The sequence below is a fragment of the Podarcis liolepis genome (assembly GCF_965112155.1).
Source record: "Podarcis liolepis genome assembly, chromosome: 15".
NCBI classification, from domain to species: Eukaryota; Metazoa; Chordata; class Lepidosauria; order Squamata; family Lacertidae; genus Podarcis; species Podarcis liolepis.
In genome coordinates this window covers 44,620,305-44,639,568 of record NC_139566.1, presented here as the reverse complement: position 1 = coordinate 44,639,568, position 19,264 = coordinate 44,620,305, and the positions used below count along the sequence as shown (strand labels likewise).

The 19,264-nt window shown below is 44.1% G+C and overlaps 1 protein-coding gene across 37 annotated transcripts in view; it reads left to right on the top strand.

The window, feature by feature from the left end:
- Window positions 1–19,264, top strand: part of CLIP1 (CAP-Gly domain containing linker protein 1) — a 107,793-nt gene that overhangs the window by 72,198 nt on the left and 16,331 nt on the right. For 29 of the 37 annotated variants that reach the window (XM_083476645.1, XM_083476650.1, XM_083476663.1 and 26 more), the window contains 5 exons: window positions 397–534; window positions 3,300–3,406; window positions 10,653–10,767; window positions 17,244–17,296; window positions 19,060–19,080. In XM_083476645.1, the coding sequence (XP_083332771.1) occupies window positions 397–534; window positions 3,300–3,406; window positions 10,653–10,767; window positions 17,244–17,296; window positions 19,060–19,080 (434 nt within the window). The remainder of the gene's footprint in view (window positions 1–396; window positions 535–3,299; window positions 3,407–10,652; window positions 10,768–17,243; window positions 17,297–19,059; window positions 19,081–19,264) is intronic. The other 8 variants (XM_083476648.1, XM_083476665.1, XM_083476673.1 and 5 more) reach the window with 1 other exon arrangement.

Here is a 19,264-nt window from a genome sequence, read left to right as displayed (position 1 = left end):
TGCAAAGAGGACAAATGACAAATCTGTTGGTAGTGAATATTGCTGGAACTACTTTCTTTTTTTTACAAAATTTAAAAGGATGGCATAATTAGGGCTACCAGTCTCACCTGAAGACTGACACTAGCATGGGACTGTAATTTGTGCATGGAATAAGATGACTGATAGATTTAATTCAATATATTTTGCAAAGTTCTGGAATGCAAACACAGGTAGAAATGGAGTGCTTGTGATTACAACTAGCAAACGTCTTGCAGTCAGTTTATGTGGCCTCTACATGCTGCTAAAGAGAAATCCCATTGGCTTGAGGAACAATCTGTGGAGTAGGCAATCTATAAATTTGTATCCAGAGTCTGGCATGGTTTTGCACAGGATTTGATGTGGCTTTTTATCTCGTAGACTGCACAAACAGCAGAAGATGCTTTGCAGATAGTTGAGCAGGTGACCAAAGAGAAGGAAGTCCTTCATAAAGAGAAGATGGAAACTTTGACATCCCTGGAGGATTCCAGGCAGGCTAATCAGAAGCTGCAGAAGGAGGTACGCAAAATGTGTGTCACTCATAGCTGGAGAGCCTGGTTCTTAAATCTCTCCAGCAGATAGCTGGGTATCCAAGGGCAGGTCAGTGAAATGTTTCTGAATAGTGCATCCAGTCACCATGAGATGGAAGGGGCCGTAGCTCAGTGACAGAATGGGTGCTTTGTGTACGGGAGGTCCCAGGCCCAATGTCTGGCATTTCCATTTTAGAAAAGGGGTCATATAGCAGATGATAAGGAAGAAGCCTCTGCCATTCAGAGCAGATGTTACTGGGTGGACTGCCCCCGGGCACAAGGCAGCTTCTTCGTTATCAAATGACAAATGGCCAGAGCCTAAATCCTAGTAGCCTTTGATAGAGGGAATGCCACTCCCTTTTCCCTTTTTTTGCCCCCGTGTGCTGAACATTATAGAGAGTGTGTATCTTCTGGTGGTATCTGTAAATAATTTTACCTCGGAACAAATGAAGCTGGTTTATGTAGAGTCAGACAGAGGTCTCCATTCTGTTTACTCTGAGTGGTGACAATTCTCACAAGATCTCAGGCAGCTTCCCATCCATGTCTGGTTCTGGACCCTTATCCTGGGAGCATGATGTAGGAAACCCATAAAAAGGAAAGCAGTGCACAGCCTCCGATTATTTTATTTACAATCTGATTTCCTCCAGTATTGTTAATTGGCCACAAACAATACTTAAACTTGAAAGCCTCCCTCTTACTCCGTTCACTTTCTGGGCTGTGGAGGGCGTGTCAGCTGCCCTGGCGCCCAGCAGACAGTGGCGTTGCTCCTGGACGGAAGAAAGTCCTGGAGCTGCGTTTCCCCAGCCTGGTGCTCCCTGTTCCCCACAGCAGCAGCCATCAATGCTACTGGAGATCATAGAGCACTCAGGACCTTGAAGTCAGCTAATGCCAATGGTTGATTGCTAGATAGCTGAAAATTAAAATCCAGCAGCTCTGTAATTCTTACAGAGCATCTGGAGATTATCTGTTACATAATAAAACACAATGCTGAGTGCATGTGAACAGACTAGGCTTACTAGCTGCTAGCAAGCTCTTACAGGGAAAATGAAACCACCGTAAATAAAGGCTCGAGGTCAGTTTGGACCAGAAACATCAGATTCATTGAAAGGATGGTAGTCTCAGCACCGCCAGCTCAGTGCTTCTCTCTTTGATTCTCTCTGTTTAAGGTACTGTAGCAGCTCAGGGCAGAGGGCTTTCTTTTGTCTGGGCACACTCCATCCGTCATCTGCTGCTAAATGTGTAGGGATGTCAAATTAGGGTTGTCTGCCTTTCATCGTTGCTGCCAATTAATGTTTGATTAATATCTCTCCTTTGATGGGGCTCTTAATTCACATTAGAAGTTTTATGGTAAAACTTCTTTGCAAGATGGTTTACCTAATTATAAGCTAGCTGGTTTGCCAGTTCTGGTGGAACTTGTAGCTTAACACATTTTACTTTTGGAAGGTGCCAGAAAGGATTATACTGCCAATACTGCACTGAACCTGTTTTAAAGCAGACTCTGAGGTGTGTCACAACTTTAAAAAATGGAAAAGTAATTGAAATACCAGTGCACTTTGGGGTGTACACCCCTCTTGTTTTCTGACAAGTGTAGCTATATTAAAATGATTCCAAGCAGGCATTACTTACCTTAGATTCAGATTAAAACTATAATTCTAAGGCAGTAATGCTTATGTGAGTTTTATCCTGTTCCCCTAGCAATGTGTTGGGACTTTGATTGCTTCACTGGATTAATATATTTCCCCGTTTGCCTTTATAGTCCTCTCCTTTGAATCATATTTAAAGCATTTAGCAACCCTAGATTTTGTTCTCCCTTACTTTTGATGGCCTGAAACCTGAAGCAGCCCTGTTCTGTACTGTTTAGAATTTACTGTTGGTTGTGCCTTAGGCAGTATTCAATATCAAAGAGACTGTTGTATGGCCAGATTGGGCAAGGTATTGAACAAGGCATTGGAAACGCATGACACAGTCTCCTGAATCTTTCAGGTTTTTAAAAAAGAAGCCACAGCGTTCCTAATTGGCTGAAGATTGTTACACTGTGGGATGCAGAATGCAGGGTTAACCTCTTTTCTTATACTAGTTCCCTAAACTAACACACACACACACACACCCTAGACTGCTATTTTCACCATTTTGAAAAACAAGTTGCTTTCTGTAATGTGGTAAATAACAACTTGCAGTTTTGTTTTTCTTAATAATAAAAAATGCCCCGCCTATTGCTGCAGTCTCAGTCCAATTCATGTAATCCTCCAGCTGCTTTTAAAAGAAAGCAAAATAGATGAGAGCCCCTCCTCTGGCACAGAGCAAGCCAGTCTTCTGTAGAGACCTGGTGGTCCTGGGATGACCAGCAAATTGTCCTTTAGTGACAACATGAAAACAGCCCCCCTCCCCTGCAAGGCCCTCCCTCAGGTAATTCATGGCATGGAAAGAATAATGACCTTTAAACGCCTCTTTAAAGCTTAAATGCTTACCAGTCTTTCCTGGATTCTCCCTTTTTAATTTGTTTTGTTTTGTACACAGATCAGTTTTATTTGTGCAACAATGTTGTGTTGTGTACTTTACCTTGTTTTTATCTAAAGAAAATGATACTGTTTTTTGTATTTTTATTTTTCTGTAAACTACTTAGCAATTTTTAGTATATTAAGCAATATTAAAAATGGATAAATAAATGAAATGAAATGCCTCAGCCCCCTGGGTCCTTTCAGTCTCCCAGAATAGGAAGCCAAGTATCCTTCTTGTTTTCTTTTCTCTTCCAAGTTGGATGCCCTTAAAGGAAGTGCCGTAAAGAGCAAGGAAGAGCTGAGCAAGTCTCAGGAGCTCCTCAAAACCGAGAACAAGAAAATGGAAGAGATGAGAAAAGAACTGTAAGTGTTTAACTCTCTTACTCTTTATGTGAGACTGTTTATTATTCGTGAAAACAAAATGTTTGCTCATGGTGTATGAGGGATGTTTTCAGTTGTCTAAAAAATAGTGGAGAAATTGTGTAGCGAGAACCATTCCTCCTTCTGAAACTTTTGAGGATAACAAAGAATGACTAATATCTTTATTTAAAAGCACAAACTTTTTTGTTTTTAACGAGGGTCCACTTCGTCAGATGCATGGTAACAGTTTCTGCGTCAGGAGACAGCAGTCCACAAAAACCAATGTTGAGTCTTTAAAGTGCCACAAGACTCTTTTATAAAAAGATACAGTGGTACGTACGCTTCAGGTTACATTCGCTTCAGGTTACAGACTCCGCTAACCCAGAAATAGTACCTTGAGTTAAGAACTTTGCATCAGGATGAGAACAGAAATCGTGCTCCGGCAGCAGCAGGAGGCCCCATTAGCTAAAGTGCTGCTTCAGGTTAAGAACAGTTTCAGGTTAAGAATGGACTTCTGGAATGAATTAAGTACTTAACCCAAGGTACCACTGTAGTGGTGAAAATTATGCAGTTATGGGTCACTGAAAGTTACTGGGCGATACCGATTGTTAATACAAATCATGTTGTGTCGACTGCTGTGTTTGTGTTTACTGATTTGAAAGTATGCGTAGTTTGGCCACCTGGGGGCATGAGCACTTTTCAGAGAGGGGCTTTTCCTCTCTCCCCACATTGTGCACACACAAAGCTGATCTCTTTCTTTTTTTCATTGCTCTGCTTGTTACTAATCCTGATAACAGCATTACTGGTATTGCCTTAGACTTAGAGGAACAACCCCAAGCACAGATACCAGAGGATGTGGAACGCTTAATCCTAAGTGATAAGGGATTTTGTTTGCAAAAAAAGCCTTTATTTTTAATTTCCAGCAGGGTGGTGATGATTTGTTTCATTTTGTGTGGGATTTCCCGCCCCCCCGCCCCCATATTTTGCATGAGCAGAAACAAACATGTTGGTTTTTCACGACTAGCTGTGGGAGAGATGCAGGTTCAGCCAAGTTTTGCGGTCTCTGTGGGCAGAGAGGGAGGCAGGCTCTGTCACGCAAAGCACTGTATGCTTCAAATTCAACTCACAGTGGTCCCTCGTTTCTCTTTAAAACCAAGCCAACCCCATATTTGCATATTTGAGAAGCTATTTGATGGTGGGGAGCTCTTGATTTCCAAACCAATTTATTTGCTCTCAGGAGACATCAAGAGGAGATAATGATTTCCAGGGTTGTGTATGGTTCAAAAAGAGCCAGGAATGAATGCTGCTCTGGGTTTCAGAACAGAACAAGTGTGATTGAATCAGTCAGGGTTCAAAACTATATAGAAAAATGTTATTTAGATTTTATTGCAAGATGCTATTGAGTTGATTGATGCCTGTCCTTTCTCTATGTGGTCAGATTTTTGGTAGAAGTGGAAAGAAACCCAGGCCACAGAATTCTCAGGAATGTTCTTAGAGTGTGCTCCAGATTCTTCTTTTGCAGCAACCATGGATAGAACTTTCCCATGCTGAATGACATATTTCAGACCCATGGACTAGAGGTTCTCCACTACCCTGTTAAAGCATCTCTAGCTGCTCTACACAGAACTCTTTTGACGTGTTAATACATGCAAGAAATTGTTGTTTGGTCGTTTAGTCGTGTCCGCCTCTTTGTGACCCCCTGGACCAGAGCACGCCAGGCACTCCTGTCTTCCACTGCCTCCCGCGGTTTGGTCACACTCATGTTTGTAGCTTCGAGAACACTGTCCCACCATCTCGTCCTCTGTCGTTCCCTTCTCCTTGTGCCCTCCATCTTTCCCAGCATCAGGGTCTTTTCCAGGGAGTCTTCTCTTCTCATGAGGTGGCCAAAGTACTGGAGTCTCAGCTTCAGGTTCTGTCCTTCCAGTGAGCACTCAGGGCTGATTTCCTTAAGAATGGATACGCTTATCTTCTTGCAGTCCATGGGACTCTCAAGAGTCTCCTCCAGCACCATAATTCAAAAGCATCAATTCTTCGGCGATCAGCCTTCTTTATGGTCCAGCTCTCACTTCCAAACATCACTACTGGGAAAACCATAGCTTTTACTGTACGGACCTTTGCTGGCAAGGTGATGTCTCTGCTTTTTAAGATGCTGTCTAGGTTTGCCATTGCCTTTCTCCCAAGGAGCAGGCGTCTTTTAATTTCGTGACTGCTGTCACCATCTGCAGTGATCATGGAGCCCAAGAAAGTAAAATCTCTCCCTGCCTCCATTTCTTCCCCTTCTATTTGCCAGGAGGTGATGGGACCAGTGGCCATGATCTTTGTTTTTTTGATGTTGAGCTTCAGATCATATTTTGCGCTCTCCTCTTTCACCCTCATTAAAAGGTTCTTTAATTCCTCCTCACTTTCTGCCATCAAGGTTGTGTCATCTGCATATCTGAGGTTGCTGATATTTCTTCCGGCGATCTTAATTCCGCCTTGGGATTCATCCAGCCCAACCTTTCACATGATGAATTCAGCATATAAGTTAAATAAGCAGGGAGACAATATATAGCCTTGCCGTACTCCTTTCCCAATTTTGAACCAGTCAGTTGTTCCATATTCAGTTCTAACTGTAGCTTCTTGTCCCACATAGAGATTTCTCAGGAGACAGATGAGGTGAAATATGCCTTTACAATTGCATGTTTCACACAGCTACAAGTGCCAAGGAACTGAAACTGGCCTTGGCTCCCCACCCAGTGGTAAACATGCTTGCTACCACATAACGTTTGGAGTGACTTTCCAGGTTTTTTTGGGGGGGAGGGGACACCTGTATCCGAATGCTGGTCTAGCCAAGCCAGTCTTGGCCATACTGGGCACAACTGGTCTGGCTCAATAGAAGGCATGGGTTTCTCAAAATCAAGTCATACCAGACGAATTTCATTCCTTTTTTTGATAGAGTTACAAACTTGGTGGATCAGGGAAATGCTGTGGATGTAGTGTATCTTGATTTCAGTAAGGCTTTTGACAAAGTCCCTCATGATATTCTTGCAGAGAAGTTGGCAAAATGTGCACTGAAGGAAGTAGCTGTTAGGTAGAATTGTAATGGGTTGACTGACAGAACCCAAAGCATACTCACTAATTGTTCCTCATCATTCTGGAAAAAAGGGACAGGTGGGGTACTGCAGAGTTCTATCCTGGGCCCGTTGTTGTTCCATGACTTAGATGAAGAAATTGAAAGGGTGTTCATCAAATTTGCAGATGACACCAAACTACGAGGTACAGCTAATGCCACAGAAGACAGAATCAGGATTCAAGATGACCTTAAAAGGTTGGAGAACTGGACCCAAACTAACAGAATGTATTTCAATAGAGACAAATGTATTCCTGCACTTGGGTAGGAATAACCACAAATATAAGATGGGGTACACCTAGCTTACTAGCAAGCAGTACATGTGAAAAGGATCTAGGGGTCTTAGTAGACCACAAGCTTCACACGTGTCAACAGTGTGATGCAACAGCAAAAGGGCTTAACAGAAGTCTCGTGTCCTGATCAAGAGAAGTAATCGTCCCATTTTATCAGACCGCACCTGGAGTCCTGTGTCTAGTTCTGGGCACTGCAGTTTAAGAAGGATATTGAGAAACTGGAACATGGAGGGCAACCAAGATGGTGAAAGGTCTGAAAACCAAGCCTTAGGAGGAGCAGTTGAAGAGGCTGGAAAAGAGGAGACTGAGAGGAGATCTGATGGACATCTTCAAATATCTAAAGGACTGTTACATGGAAGATGGAGGAAACTTGTTTTCTCCTGCTCTGGAGGGTAGGACCAAACCAACGGATTCAAGTTACAAGAAAGAAGATTCTGACTCAACAGTTGGAAGAACTATTTGACAATAAGAGTTGTTTGACAGTGGAATGGATTCTTCCGCCTTCTGAGGATTTTTAATCAGAGGTTGGATGCTCATCTTTCATGGATGCTTTGGTTGAAATTTGTGCATTGCAGAGGATTGGACTAGATGACCCTTAGGGTCCCTTCCAACTCTACAATTCTATTATTCTTTCTCCAAAAATGTCTATTAGTGGGCCTCATTCTTACTCTCCAGCAATCCAAGCATCACTCAAGACCACTTACAGAACTGTTGAATGGTTTCTTTAAATGTAAAGGTTCATCATTGTTCCACTCCATGTGTATGTCTTTAAGGGGCCGGAGCAAGGGCCAGAGCAAGATAACGAGACCCAGCTTTACAGCTGTGAAACATAGCAGGTGCTGCTGAGTTGTATTTGATTAAGGTGTGTCAGCATCTGGGTGTAGTATATAAGGAGCAGCACCTAGCTCTCCCATTTCCCTGGGGGATGGGTTGGTGGTTGGGTCATGTTTGTTTGTTAATATATTTAGTGTAAATGGAGTTTTTGTTTTTCTTATTAAAACCTTCTTTAAGTACTTTTTGAGTCCTTTCTTTTTAATGCATGGTCTCCCCAGCAAGCTCTCTGCAGCGTTACTATACTGCAAAAAGCCAACAAGAACAAGTGCATGGTTGCTTTTTGAGGTGACAAACCAAAACAGCTAGAAAACTCTTAGATGTTGGAACTCCTAATGCAGATGATCTCAGGGCTCTTCAGTGTTGCTGATGCTGATCGTTCACCAGACAACACTTTGAATTTGAGCTGGGTGGCTGAGTCTTCTGGTTATGACCCCTCTGTGGGTGGAAATTAACCCAGGAGCACACTAGATGGTGTGCTGCTTGCACTGGGCTGATTCTTGATGCTTCCTGCACTGCTTCTCTCTAGTTCAGTGGTTCCCAATTAGCTAATTACTGAGGAATCCCTATTTATCAAAAGCCAAGCCACAGACCCCCTGCTTTAGAAAGTTTTGGTAACTGTGGTAGTTACCTCTGCAAAGCAATTTTTTGAACAAAATATGAGGTGGCCGCTAATAAGCAAAGGATTTTAGGTACATAGTAAAAAATAAACAAACAAACAAAACCCAGGGCTGAGCGGTATCTGGTTTTCAACATCGGAATATATCAGCAACTAAACATCACGATATTCCAATATATCACAGTGTCTGAAATCAGGCGTGGGGATGCGGGAGGGAGCAGCCATAGAGATCAGATGGGTGGGGAGGGGAGAGGAAGCGGAGGCACCTTCATCACGTGGTTTGAGTCAGAGGGCATAGGGATAGAGCCTTCATCGGCGGGGCAGCCAGTGAAGATGCATGTCCTCTGTGGCTGCTGCTGCTGCTTCCCTGCAGACTGAGAAAAGCTGCTCTACCTCAGTGCTAGGGGAAGGTGGTGCCACTGTGCCTTGACGTGAGGGCGATCAGCTGTCCTGTTCTCCGTCGGCATAAGGGGAAGACAGTGCCTCGCAATCGGTTGCCCTGGTCTCCCTCAGCATGAGGGAAGGCAGCTCAGATCAGCAGCGTTATCGGCTGAGATCATCATGCGATATCGGCAGTGCCTTGAAATTGGCTGCCCTGCACTCATATTGCTGTGTATTGCCGAGTCAAAATCGTTAACGCGGTGTGATTTCAAAACCAATTTTGGCCAATATATTGAAAAATTGCACAGTGCTAAAACAGACCATAAACATCATGATATTAACATGCAAAAATGACAAAAATGTAGTTCAGGGGGATGCAAGAGATGGAGCTGTGGACCCCCTGGGTGCGTTCCGTGGACCTCCAGGGGGCCCTGGACCCCTAATTGGGAACCACTGCTCTAGTTGTTTGCCACTAGGGAATGATTAGCAAGCAAGCAATGTAGTAGTGCAAGCCATAAATGTTCTCATATACTTGCGGAAGGCAATTTGTGGGCTTTTGCTTTTTACCCTCCAAGGTACCTGGTTGATCTTGTAACACAACTGACTTAGTTTATTTTATTTTCATCTCCCTCTTTCTTCTGGATGGCTGTGGAATGTTTGCCATTCACAAGCAGCAGAGAAGCAAAAAGCTGGGAGAGGAGGGAGAGAGTTAGGAGTGGGGAGTAGAAAGCGCTGAAAACCCACCAAAATCAGCCCTAAAATAAGTCTTGACAATAACATAGCTGCCACTTTGTGAGTTGTCTTTATATATAATATACCGTATTTTTCGCTCTCCAGGTCACCCCAGACGATAAGACGCACCTAGTTTGGGGGGGAGGAAACAAGAAAAAAATAATTCTCTAGCTGTTCTGGCTTCTGGGATAGCCGCTGAAGCCTCTCCCGGGCAGCGGGATGAAGGCTCCCCCTGCCCGGAAGAGGCTGCCCGCGGGTAAGCTGCCCTCTGTACCTACCCCCATCTCCCACAAGAACCGCACGCTCTTTAAAGGGAGTGCGGTTCTTGGGGGCTTTTCTGGGAGGTGGGGGAAGGGACAGAGTTGCACGTTCTGTCCCTTCCCCCCACTTCCCGCAAGAGGAAGGCAAAGCCTTCGCAGGACAGCAGGGAGCCTTCATCCCGCTGCCCTACGGAGGCTTCACGGGGGCTATCCAAAAGCCAGAATAGCTAGAGGGAGCGCTGCACAGCGCTCCCTCTATCTGGTCTATCTTTGCACGAAGCCTCCGCAGGGCACGGGGAGCCTTCATCCCCATGCCCTGCGGAGGCTTCGCGGGCTGTCCCAGAAGCCAGAACAGCGAGACGGAGCACTGCGCAGCGCTGCCTCTCTCTATTCTGGCTTCTGGCTTAGCCGCGCAGCCTGCATTCGCTCCATAAGACACACACACATTTTCCCTTACTTTTTAGGAGGGAAAATGTGCATCTTATAGAGCGAAAAATACGGTAAGCCTGATTGCATATTTCACCCTGCACCTATTGCAAGATTGTTGAGTGGGGTTTTAATTAGAAACAAATTGCTGCAACATCTGGGGACTGGTTGTGTGTGTGTTGTTGTTGGGGGGGGGGGTTGTGGCAGTCTGCTGCCTGAACTCTTCTTCAGTCTCTCTCAGCTCACACCATTCATGAGAGAAGACTCTTAACACGGTTATACTTGACCCAGCCCACTTACAGCTATGATAAATGTGTGTATTTGCTTTTTAAGAAAATGCTTCAAATGGCATGGAAAGTAATTCATTTAAAAAGAAGTGATTCCACACCTAGCATCCACTGCCTTCCTTTCGAAGATCGATGCTGGACAGAGGAGGGCATTTGGGATGTGGGTTGTCACCTTATTATATATCTCATCAAGCATGAGATTTTCTCTCCCTTCCTTTTTTTTGCAAGCTGCAAAGCTGATTTCTCTCCCACTGTTCCCCTCCCTTGCCCTTCTTGTTCCTATGGTAACCATGCGCTCTCTGTCTTCACAGAGAAGTACTAAAGCTGGTAGAGGCTGAGAAGTCCCAGCAGCTTGCCGTCTTGCAAGAAGAGAACATTAAACTTGCCGAGGAGCTTGGCAAAGGGGAAGTCACCAGTCACCAGAAGGTATGTCCTTTCACGTTGACTTTCCAGGGGTGGAGTTTGCTATAAGTGAGTTTTTAAGAGCTAGCCATGCTCTTCCATTCGTGTGTGTGTGTGTGTGTGTGTGAGTGAGAGAGAGAGAGAGAGAGAGAGAGAGATATTTCGGCACATGCTGATGATTGAGGGAAATTGTCTTTCAGGGTATAAATGCCAGGAAAGCAGCAGCAACAAGGCAACGAGAACTTAAAATGAATTCAGTGTTTATTGTGGGGTGATCTCTTGTGGGCGGCTGAAGTCCACCCTGACAGGAAAGCCAGTCTTATCTCCAAGGTGCTACGTTTGTGGCTCTTCCATTGGGTTTCAAAGCATTTGAGCATAATATCTTCAAAGATATCCAAGAAAGGGGAAAAATTGCATAATGCCCAACAAATCCTTTGCAGGAGAGAGGAGGTTTGATGGAAAGAAGTGTTGATTGTTAGCAGGGGTCTACATCTATTGGCTTTAGAGATTGGTCAACCTTTATGTCAGTGGCTTTCCTTACATTAATATCTCTATAATGGGGTTTTTGTCACAGTGACCTTCTGAAGCTGCCTGCTGAACCCCCACTCCCCCCCCCACTCCCAAACCAACAACACACCCCAGCACTAATTTGTAAAAGGGATATTTGAGCAAGTGAGCAAAACTGTTTTTAAGTATTGAAAGCTGTGTTTGATGATTCTGAACTGGAATATGTGCAAATGAGATTCATTGTGCTTGCTGTGAGATTTGCTTGGGATAGATGTGTGGTCATTTAGTAGCTGTTTAAAATCTATTTCATACCATTTATTGACATATACATATAGTATGGGCCTTTCATGCACAATCTCTGTTGAAATGAATGGGAGTTGGCCAGGATCACACACTTGGTGCTGACTCAAGGGATCTGTATTCTGCTTCAGCCTTTGCACATCACACACAAGCAACTTTCAGCTAACTTCTAAGTCAGGGATCTAAGAAAAACTCTGCAATGGCCCCAACACCTTAGAGAGCATATTATGTTCACACAATCTGTCATCATCTTTTCATCCTTCTCCTCATTGGGTAGTAAGTGTATTCATTGCAAAGGTAACAAGACGATCCAAAACCTGTAGTCAGAACCAAGTATCTGGGTACATCTACTTAATATCTTTCTAATTTTGCCGCATGCATCATGTTTTGAAGTAATTTGCAATCGTATTTTGATTTGGGTTAGAGTTTTTGTGCGAGAGGAATGAGTAGGAGACAAGCATGGATTCTTCTACAAGCTTTTATTTGCAAATATGAGGACTAGGAACTTGGTTATTCAAAAGAGAAGCAGATGTCCTCAGCAACCTGGGGATATGCAGAATGCCCAAGCTTTGTCATTAGTATCGCTTTGGGCTTGAAAACTATATCAGCAGTAGTTGGGAAGCTGAGAAGAAACTGGGACACTGAGGAGGCAGAGAGCCCGGGCATTACATTTCAGCCTCTTACAGCAATTCTTGTCCTTTTGTCTCTTGGGAAAACCTGCAGGGGTCCCTGGACTAATTAATGTGAACTAAAATAGTATGTAGACCTTATTGCAAGCACAGGCTCCGATGCTGGACGTGTGCCAACAAAGCACTCTGGGTATGGCTTGCAGACATACATTTTTTAAAAAATTGAATTTTAAATTTGATTTGTAAGCAACTTTAAATGGTTGGATAAAGAGGGGGCACTAATAATGGGTGTCTACCCAAGGCATGGTAGTCATGGAGCTAAATACGTGATAAAGCCTAGTGTAGCTAATTAGCCCAGATCCGCCACTTCTGCAAGGCATCCCAATGCTCCCTTTCAGTACAGGAGCACCCCCAGCCCAGCAGAAGCGAGTAGCTTACCAAGTTGGTGGGTAAGGATTGCTGAAGTGGAGGCAGCCTAAATTTACCTCTCTAACTTCTTAAAATTCAAAATCACACCAGGAAGCCCAATTTGCCAGTCCCTTCTCCTGCACAGGCCCTCTTGCAACAAAAAGAAGTTGCTCACCTATCTGCATTTCCGTTGCCCCCATTACATAAGGCTTCGGAAGGGGCTTCCAGGTGGGTGGGTGGGTGGGTGACTGGGTGTAAATTGGTTAAGAGAAAGAGTTTAACCCAAAGTTAAATCTGGTCCAAGGACTTTCTGCCTCTTCTTCACCTTCCCTTCCTCCATAGAGGAGGGAGAAAGGTTGCTCTGGACACGGAGCAATGGATCCAAACTACAAGAAAGAAGATTCCACCTAAACATTAGGAAGAACTTCCTGACAGTGAGAGCTGTTTGACAGTGGAATTTGCTGCCAAGGAGTGTGGTGGAGTCTCCTTCTTTGGAGGTCTTTAAGCAGAGGCTTGACAACCATATGTCAGGAGTGCTCTGATGGTGTTTCCTGCTTGGCAGGGGGTTGGACTCGATGGCCCTTGTGGTCTCTTCCAACTCTAGGATTCTATGATTCTATATGACAGTTGTTGGCAGAGAAGTCCTAGAGTAAAGAAATCTGGTAACTGGAATTGGAGTGTTAGCCTAGGAAGAATATCCACTTACCAAGTTGGGGTGCCAAGGAATGTGAATTGGCTAGCCCTAAAACATAAGTGAAACATGTTGATTTGCTAAGGTTTTTTCAACAGTGTTGTGAGCAAACCTGGATGTTCCTTGGAACCTTATCAAAAAGATCAGTAATGGCAGCCAAGTCCATTGGTTTATCGTTACCACTATAACTCAGCAAGATCTTCTAGGGCGCACTGTTAGCTCACACAGAGCAGTGATGAAACCTGACCAGCACCCGTGTAAACTGAGTGTGTGTACGGCTGTCAGGCCCCTTGGGCCTGAAGTCTCCAGGTACACCCACCGCCCCCAGCTGGCAGGCTTGAACCTCCATGTGGGGCTGCCCTACCCAGGCTGCCTAAGCAGGTAAGAAGGAACGACCCCCTTAATTCTGCTGGACCTGGGAATACAGTGGTACCTCGGGTTACATACGCTTCAGGTTACAGACTCCGCTAACCCAGAAATAGTACCTCGGGTTAAGAACTTTGCTTCAGGATGAGAACAGAAATCGTGCTCCAGTAGCATGGTGGCAGCAGGAGGCCCCATAAGCTAAAGTGGTGCTTCAGGTTAAGAACAGTTTCAGGTTAAGAACGGACCTCTGGAATGAATTAAGTACTTAACCCGAGGTACCACTGTACCCCCTTTCACTAAGATTTCTGACTTAAATTCCAATGAGTGACCTATTTGCTCATTTGTTGGTCCTTGTGTTTTTTGTTTGAAAATAACGACTGTGCTTAATGAGATCACTGAGGCCTGATCCATGACATCTCCAGGAGCCGCCCCCAGGTCTCAGGTTTGGCCCTGAAATCTCAGGAAGTGGGAGGCTCCTGACCTGGCAGCCATGCGTGTGTGCCCTAAAAGAACTCTCTGGTTCTATGGCGGAGAAGCCAGTGTGGAAAGGGTCCCTGAAGACCTCTGCTTTAGAATGTACGTCAGAGAGGGGCCTGCATAAAATTCAGATGACCAGCCTTTCTTTGTCCAGAGGAAGTTAGAAAGCAGTAAATGAAAGCTGTCCAGAATGAGCTTATTTTTCGGAGTGAGATTTAATGTCTAGCAAGATGAGTCTTCCACTTACCTTTGAAGAGTGACTAGTGGGGTGCCACAGGGTTCTGTCTTGAGCCAGTCTTATTCAACATCTTTATCAACGACTTGGATGATGGACTCAAGGGCATCCTGATCAAATTTGCAGATGACACCAAACTGGGAGGGGTGACTAACACCCCAGAGGACAGGATCACACTTCAAAACGACCTTGACAGATTAGAGAACTGGGCAAAAACAAACAAGATGAATTTTAACAGGGAGAAATGTAAAGTATTGCACTTGGGCAAAAAAAATGAGAGGCACCAATACAAGATGGGTGACACCTGGCTTGAGAGCAGTACATGTGAAAAGGATCTAGGAGTCTTGGTTGACCACAAACTTGACGTGAGCCAACAGTGTGACGCGGCAGCTAAAAAAGCCAATGCAATTCTGGGCTGCATCAATAGGAGTATAGTATCTAGATCAAGGGAAGTAATAGTGCCACTGTATTCTGCTCTGGTCAGACCTCACCTGGAGTACTGTGTCCAGTTCTGGGCACCACAGTTCAAGAAGGACACTGACAAACTGGAACGTGTCCAGAGGAGGGCAACCAAAATGGTCAAAGGCCTGGAAACGATGCCTTATGAGGAACGGCTAAGGGAGCTGGGCATGTTTAGCCTGGAGAAGAGGAGGTTAAGGGGCGATATGATAGCCATGTTCAAATATATAAAAGGATGTCACATAGAGGAGGGAGAAAGGTTGTTTTCTGCTGCTCCAGAGAAGCGGACACGGAGCAATGGATCCAAACTACAAGAAAGAAGATTCCACCTAAACATTAGGAAGAACTTCCTGACAGTAAGAGCTGTTTGACAGTGGAATTTGCTGCCAAGGAGTGTGGTGGAGTCTCCTCTTTTGGAGGTCTTTAAGCAGAGGCTTGACAACCATATGTCAGGAGTGCTCTGATGGTGTTTCCTGCTTGGCAGGGGGTTGGACTCGATGGCCCTTGTGGTCTCTTCCAACTCTATGATTCTATGATTCTACCTTGCAGGTATTTTTGATTGGTACTGCTATGATAACAATATAAATTCTGGCCAGTATCTGTTAGTGAATCTGTATATGCCTGAGGCATTTTGCAGATTTAATTGGTATTATTTCATCAGTGTTTTATATTTACATCTGAAGTTTGTGTATTTGAGTAGAGGAAATATGGGTGTTCTCTTCATGACTGCTTAAGTAATTAGCTGCTTTGTAATTAATTAAAGGATATTCAATCATATATTAGACCCTTACCTTGGGGAAATTTTCTGACTTGCAGTATTTCAAATCTTCGTGTGGCAGCCCTTAATTTAAAATTAGGAAGTCTTATTACTTAAAAAAATTAATCGTCCATTCTACGTATTTTTTTCTGAAAGAATTTCCCATAATCCATTTGGTCCTGCTGGGACCAATTGCATATGCAATTTTTTTCAGTTGATGGGGGCAGGGAGAAGGGCTACTGCCAGAAATTATCAGCAAGAAGCAAAGGTCTTTTCTTGGATATATTAAAAATAAATTGTAAAATAAGTATGTCATATTCAGAGCTTTTGTGGTGGTTATTTATATCACATAATATGTAGAGATGTGGTGTTCCTAAGGAGTAAGTACATGTAGTCTGGCTGCACCATTTGAGTGGGAGAGGGAGTTGATACTTTCTCATCAAACACTGTGTACAGCAGACCTGTTCCTCCATGAATACTGACCCAGCTCTAGGGCATTATAAGGATTTTCAGACTGTGGTGAGGTTAAACTGGCAGATTATTATTATTATAGTTAGTAATTTATTAATATTCTTCCACACAAGTGCATCACAGGCAATGTACAGTAGAAAGAGGAAAACAAATACATGTTTTTCTAAATCAAAAGAATGCAAAATAGACACCCATGGCAGAGAACCGTTCATCTAGCTGGGAAAACCCATTGGAACAATTGTCTTCAGAAGGTGCAGAGGGGGTACCTGTCATCTCACAACATTCCTCAGTTCTGAGGAAGTCTGCTGTCCAGAGGAGATCTCTGAGGGCTCTCCGTGACAAGCTATTGCCAAAGATGCCCCTTGAAGTCAATTGGGGTGGGGGCATGGCAGTGGTGGGTGGAGCAACAAATGTGAATTTTACCTTTTTGCAGTAGGTTACATCTCTGCAGCTTGCAGGAAGGAGATTTCATGGGCTGCCCTTGTTTACCTCCGATTTAAGCCCTTGTATCCTCCATCCTTCAGAACAAAGGCACTTTTCCTTCCAAATTCTTCTCCTTCCACCTCTGGAGTTTCAGTTTTCTTGCCTCTACAGCAAGCCTTGAAATTGAGAGCAGTAGCATGTGCAGCCTGCCTGTGCGGGGGAGGCAGATGAGCTGTCCTCTGGAGCTGTCACTGAAAATAGCTATATTAGACTTCAAGCACAATATGATGTCTGTTCTAGGCCAAACCTCCCATGGTTTGCACTTTCCTTCTCTCTCTTGTGGGGGAGAGAGAGAGAGAGAGAGAGCATCAGCCTCTCTTGGGAACTGAGGGCCAAAGCTCAGAGCTGAGAGATGGAGGGGAATGGCTATAGCTAGGGAGATCTGGGGGCCAGGGGAGTTCTAGGGGCCAGGCTGGCTGCTGTTGTGGGATTAAAAGGGGCAGGGGAGGACTCTCCTGTCAGGATTCAACAAATCCCTCTGGGCAAAGAGAGCATGTGAAGAGGGGAGAAAGAGTTGGGGAAGAGACAGCTTTGCCTCATGCGCCTGCTGAAAATAAAAAAATTATGTGAAAATGGCTTAAGTTGCAGAGGATCCCCCCTTTTTTCACCTCTGGAGAGAAGACAATCTGCAAATTAGGCAAAGTTGCAGGATGTTTGAATTAGAAGATAGCACTGTTTGATTCTTAAATGGTAAATGAGACTGATTTTCTCTTTCAGCTGGACGAAGAGAGATCTGTCCTTAATAACCAGTTGCTAGAGATGAAAAAGAGGTAAGCTTTCTCACGGGGGGGGGGGTGTTTGGGTGTGTGTACCTACAGACAATTGGGAAAAATAGGACTAAATAAACCCACAGTGAAGCTGTTTGATTCCATCTACCCTTCTTTAGTTGAAATAACCCAGGACTGCACACTTCAGCTGTTGACAATGCATGTGGAATACTAAATACATGCAAAAAGTTTCATCCTTCTCATCACTAAAATTTGTGTGAAAAGGCTTGACCTTAAGAAGCATTTAACATTGCTTAATCTAGCATGTACCATACTCTGTTAGATGTTCCCTTCTATTCTCTGCATTTCAGCACCTAGATAATTGTGCCATTTTTAGCACTAGATTATTGAATTGCTTTAACAGATCTGGAAACTGCGCAAAGCCTCCCCGTGGATCAGCTTCAAAAGTCTTCATTAAGTGGTTTTGTCAAAATATTGCTAAACTCTACACCCACTGCAGGCAAATAACTCTCTCAGTTTGACTTTAAACCTCCCCACCCCAATGGCACATTTGTCCATTGTCTCTTTAGACAGACAGAGGCCAACAACTTATAAAGCTGGCCAACAACTTATAAAACTTATAAACATCTTAACATTGACATTTTAACACCTTCAGGGGATAACTAATTTAGAAAAAAGCATCCTAGCAAACATAAATATTCTGGATAGAAAATATAATGGATAGAAACATGAATGAGTTTTATTTCTGAAGTCTGCTTACAGGGTGCCTTGTAGTTTATGTAACTTTGTAGTGATTGAGACAGTTAAATTAACCAGGGACTTTCCAAACAGTTCATTTTCAAGGCTCAGGAATTAGCAGTAGGTTTTCTGCCTAACCTCTCAGGTTTTGTGATGCAAAAACAAGAGATCTTTGGTCAGTTGATATAGAGAGACCTCTTGGAGTGAGCAGCCTTGCCCATCACCCTTTCACCCACAATAATTCTTCTTCTCCTGCCCCCAAAATTGTCTTTGTGAAAGTAGGTATTAGAACAGCCTTTTCCAAGCTGGTGCCCTCTGGATATTTTGGACTACAACTTCCATCTGCCCCAGCCAGCGCAGCCAAGGGTCAGCAACAGGGAGCAGAGCAGCCCTCAGGGTACCGGGAGGGTGAGAGGTGAGGTGGCAGCGAGGTTGGTACCATCGGAGCCCCTGGGGCGCTCCCCCCCCCCGGCTTTGCCCCTTTCCCTCTCTCCCTGGGTAAGCCAAAGTGACGCACGTGGTGGGAGGTCAGCTAAGTGCCACTGATTCCTATTGGTTGTAGTTCAAAACCTCTGGAGGGCACAAGGTTGATGAAGGCGGAGTTACAGAATTTTGGGACTCTAGCTAAAAGGGGGCTCAGTGTTGCTTCAGCTCATTAGATCCATTGTGGATTTGCTAACTGTCTGACTTGTCTCTGAGCCTGCGCTATTTTCTCAATACTCATTTCACTCCTCTCTCTCCCCTTTCCTACCCTTGCTTCCTTTGCTATATCTGTGTGTCTTTAATGGTAAGACTAAAGAAAGTCTATCCACGTTACAATAAATAACTTTTTTTTCCTCGCCAATAAAAATTGTTGTACATATTTTTCGGCTGCCTTTTTGTTTCCTTAGTGTCTTGCTTTTTTGTTTCGCTTTTTGTTTCGTAAAATACTCAGCAGTATTAATTTTTTTTTTTTTACAACAACAACGGAATCCACTTCAGTGCAAATTTAGTTCTTCCTTTACTGTATTTTGCATTTCTCTTCCATGTTTCTAACATGTGGTTCTTGTTATCTTGCATTTTTAAAGCTTGCCCAGTATCACATTAAGGTACTTGCTTCATTATTTGAATTTCTTGGTTTCTTTTGTGGCAAGCGAAGAATCTGGGTGTGCTTCTAGCTGGGGGTTATTGGAGTCACCCGTGGGATCTATTTAGTAGCTGCTTCTGGGCACAAACCACTAAGAATGTCTCCTGCACAAATCTACTTCACTCAGTGGAGCAAATCCCATTCAT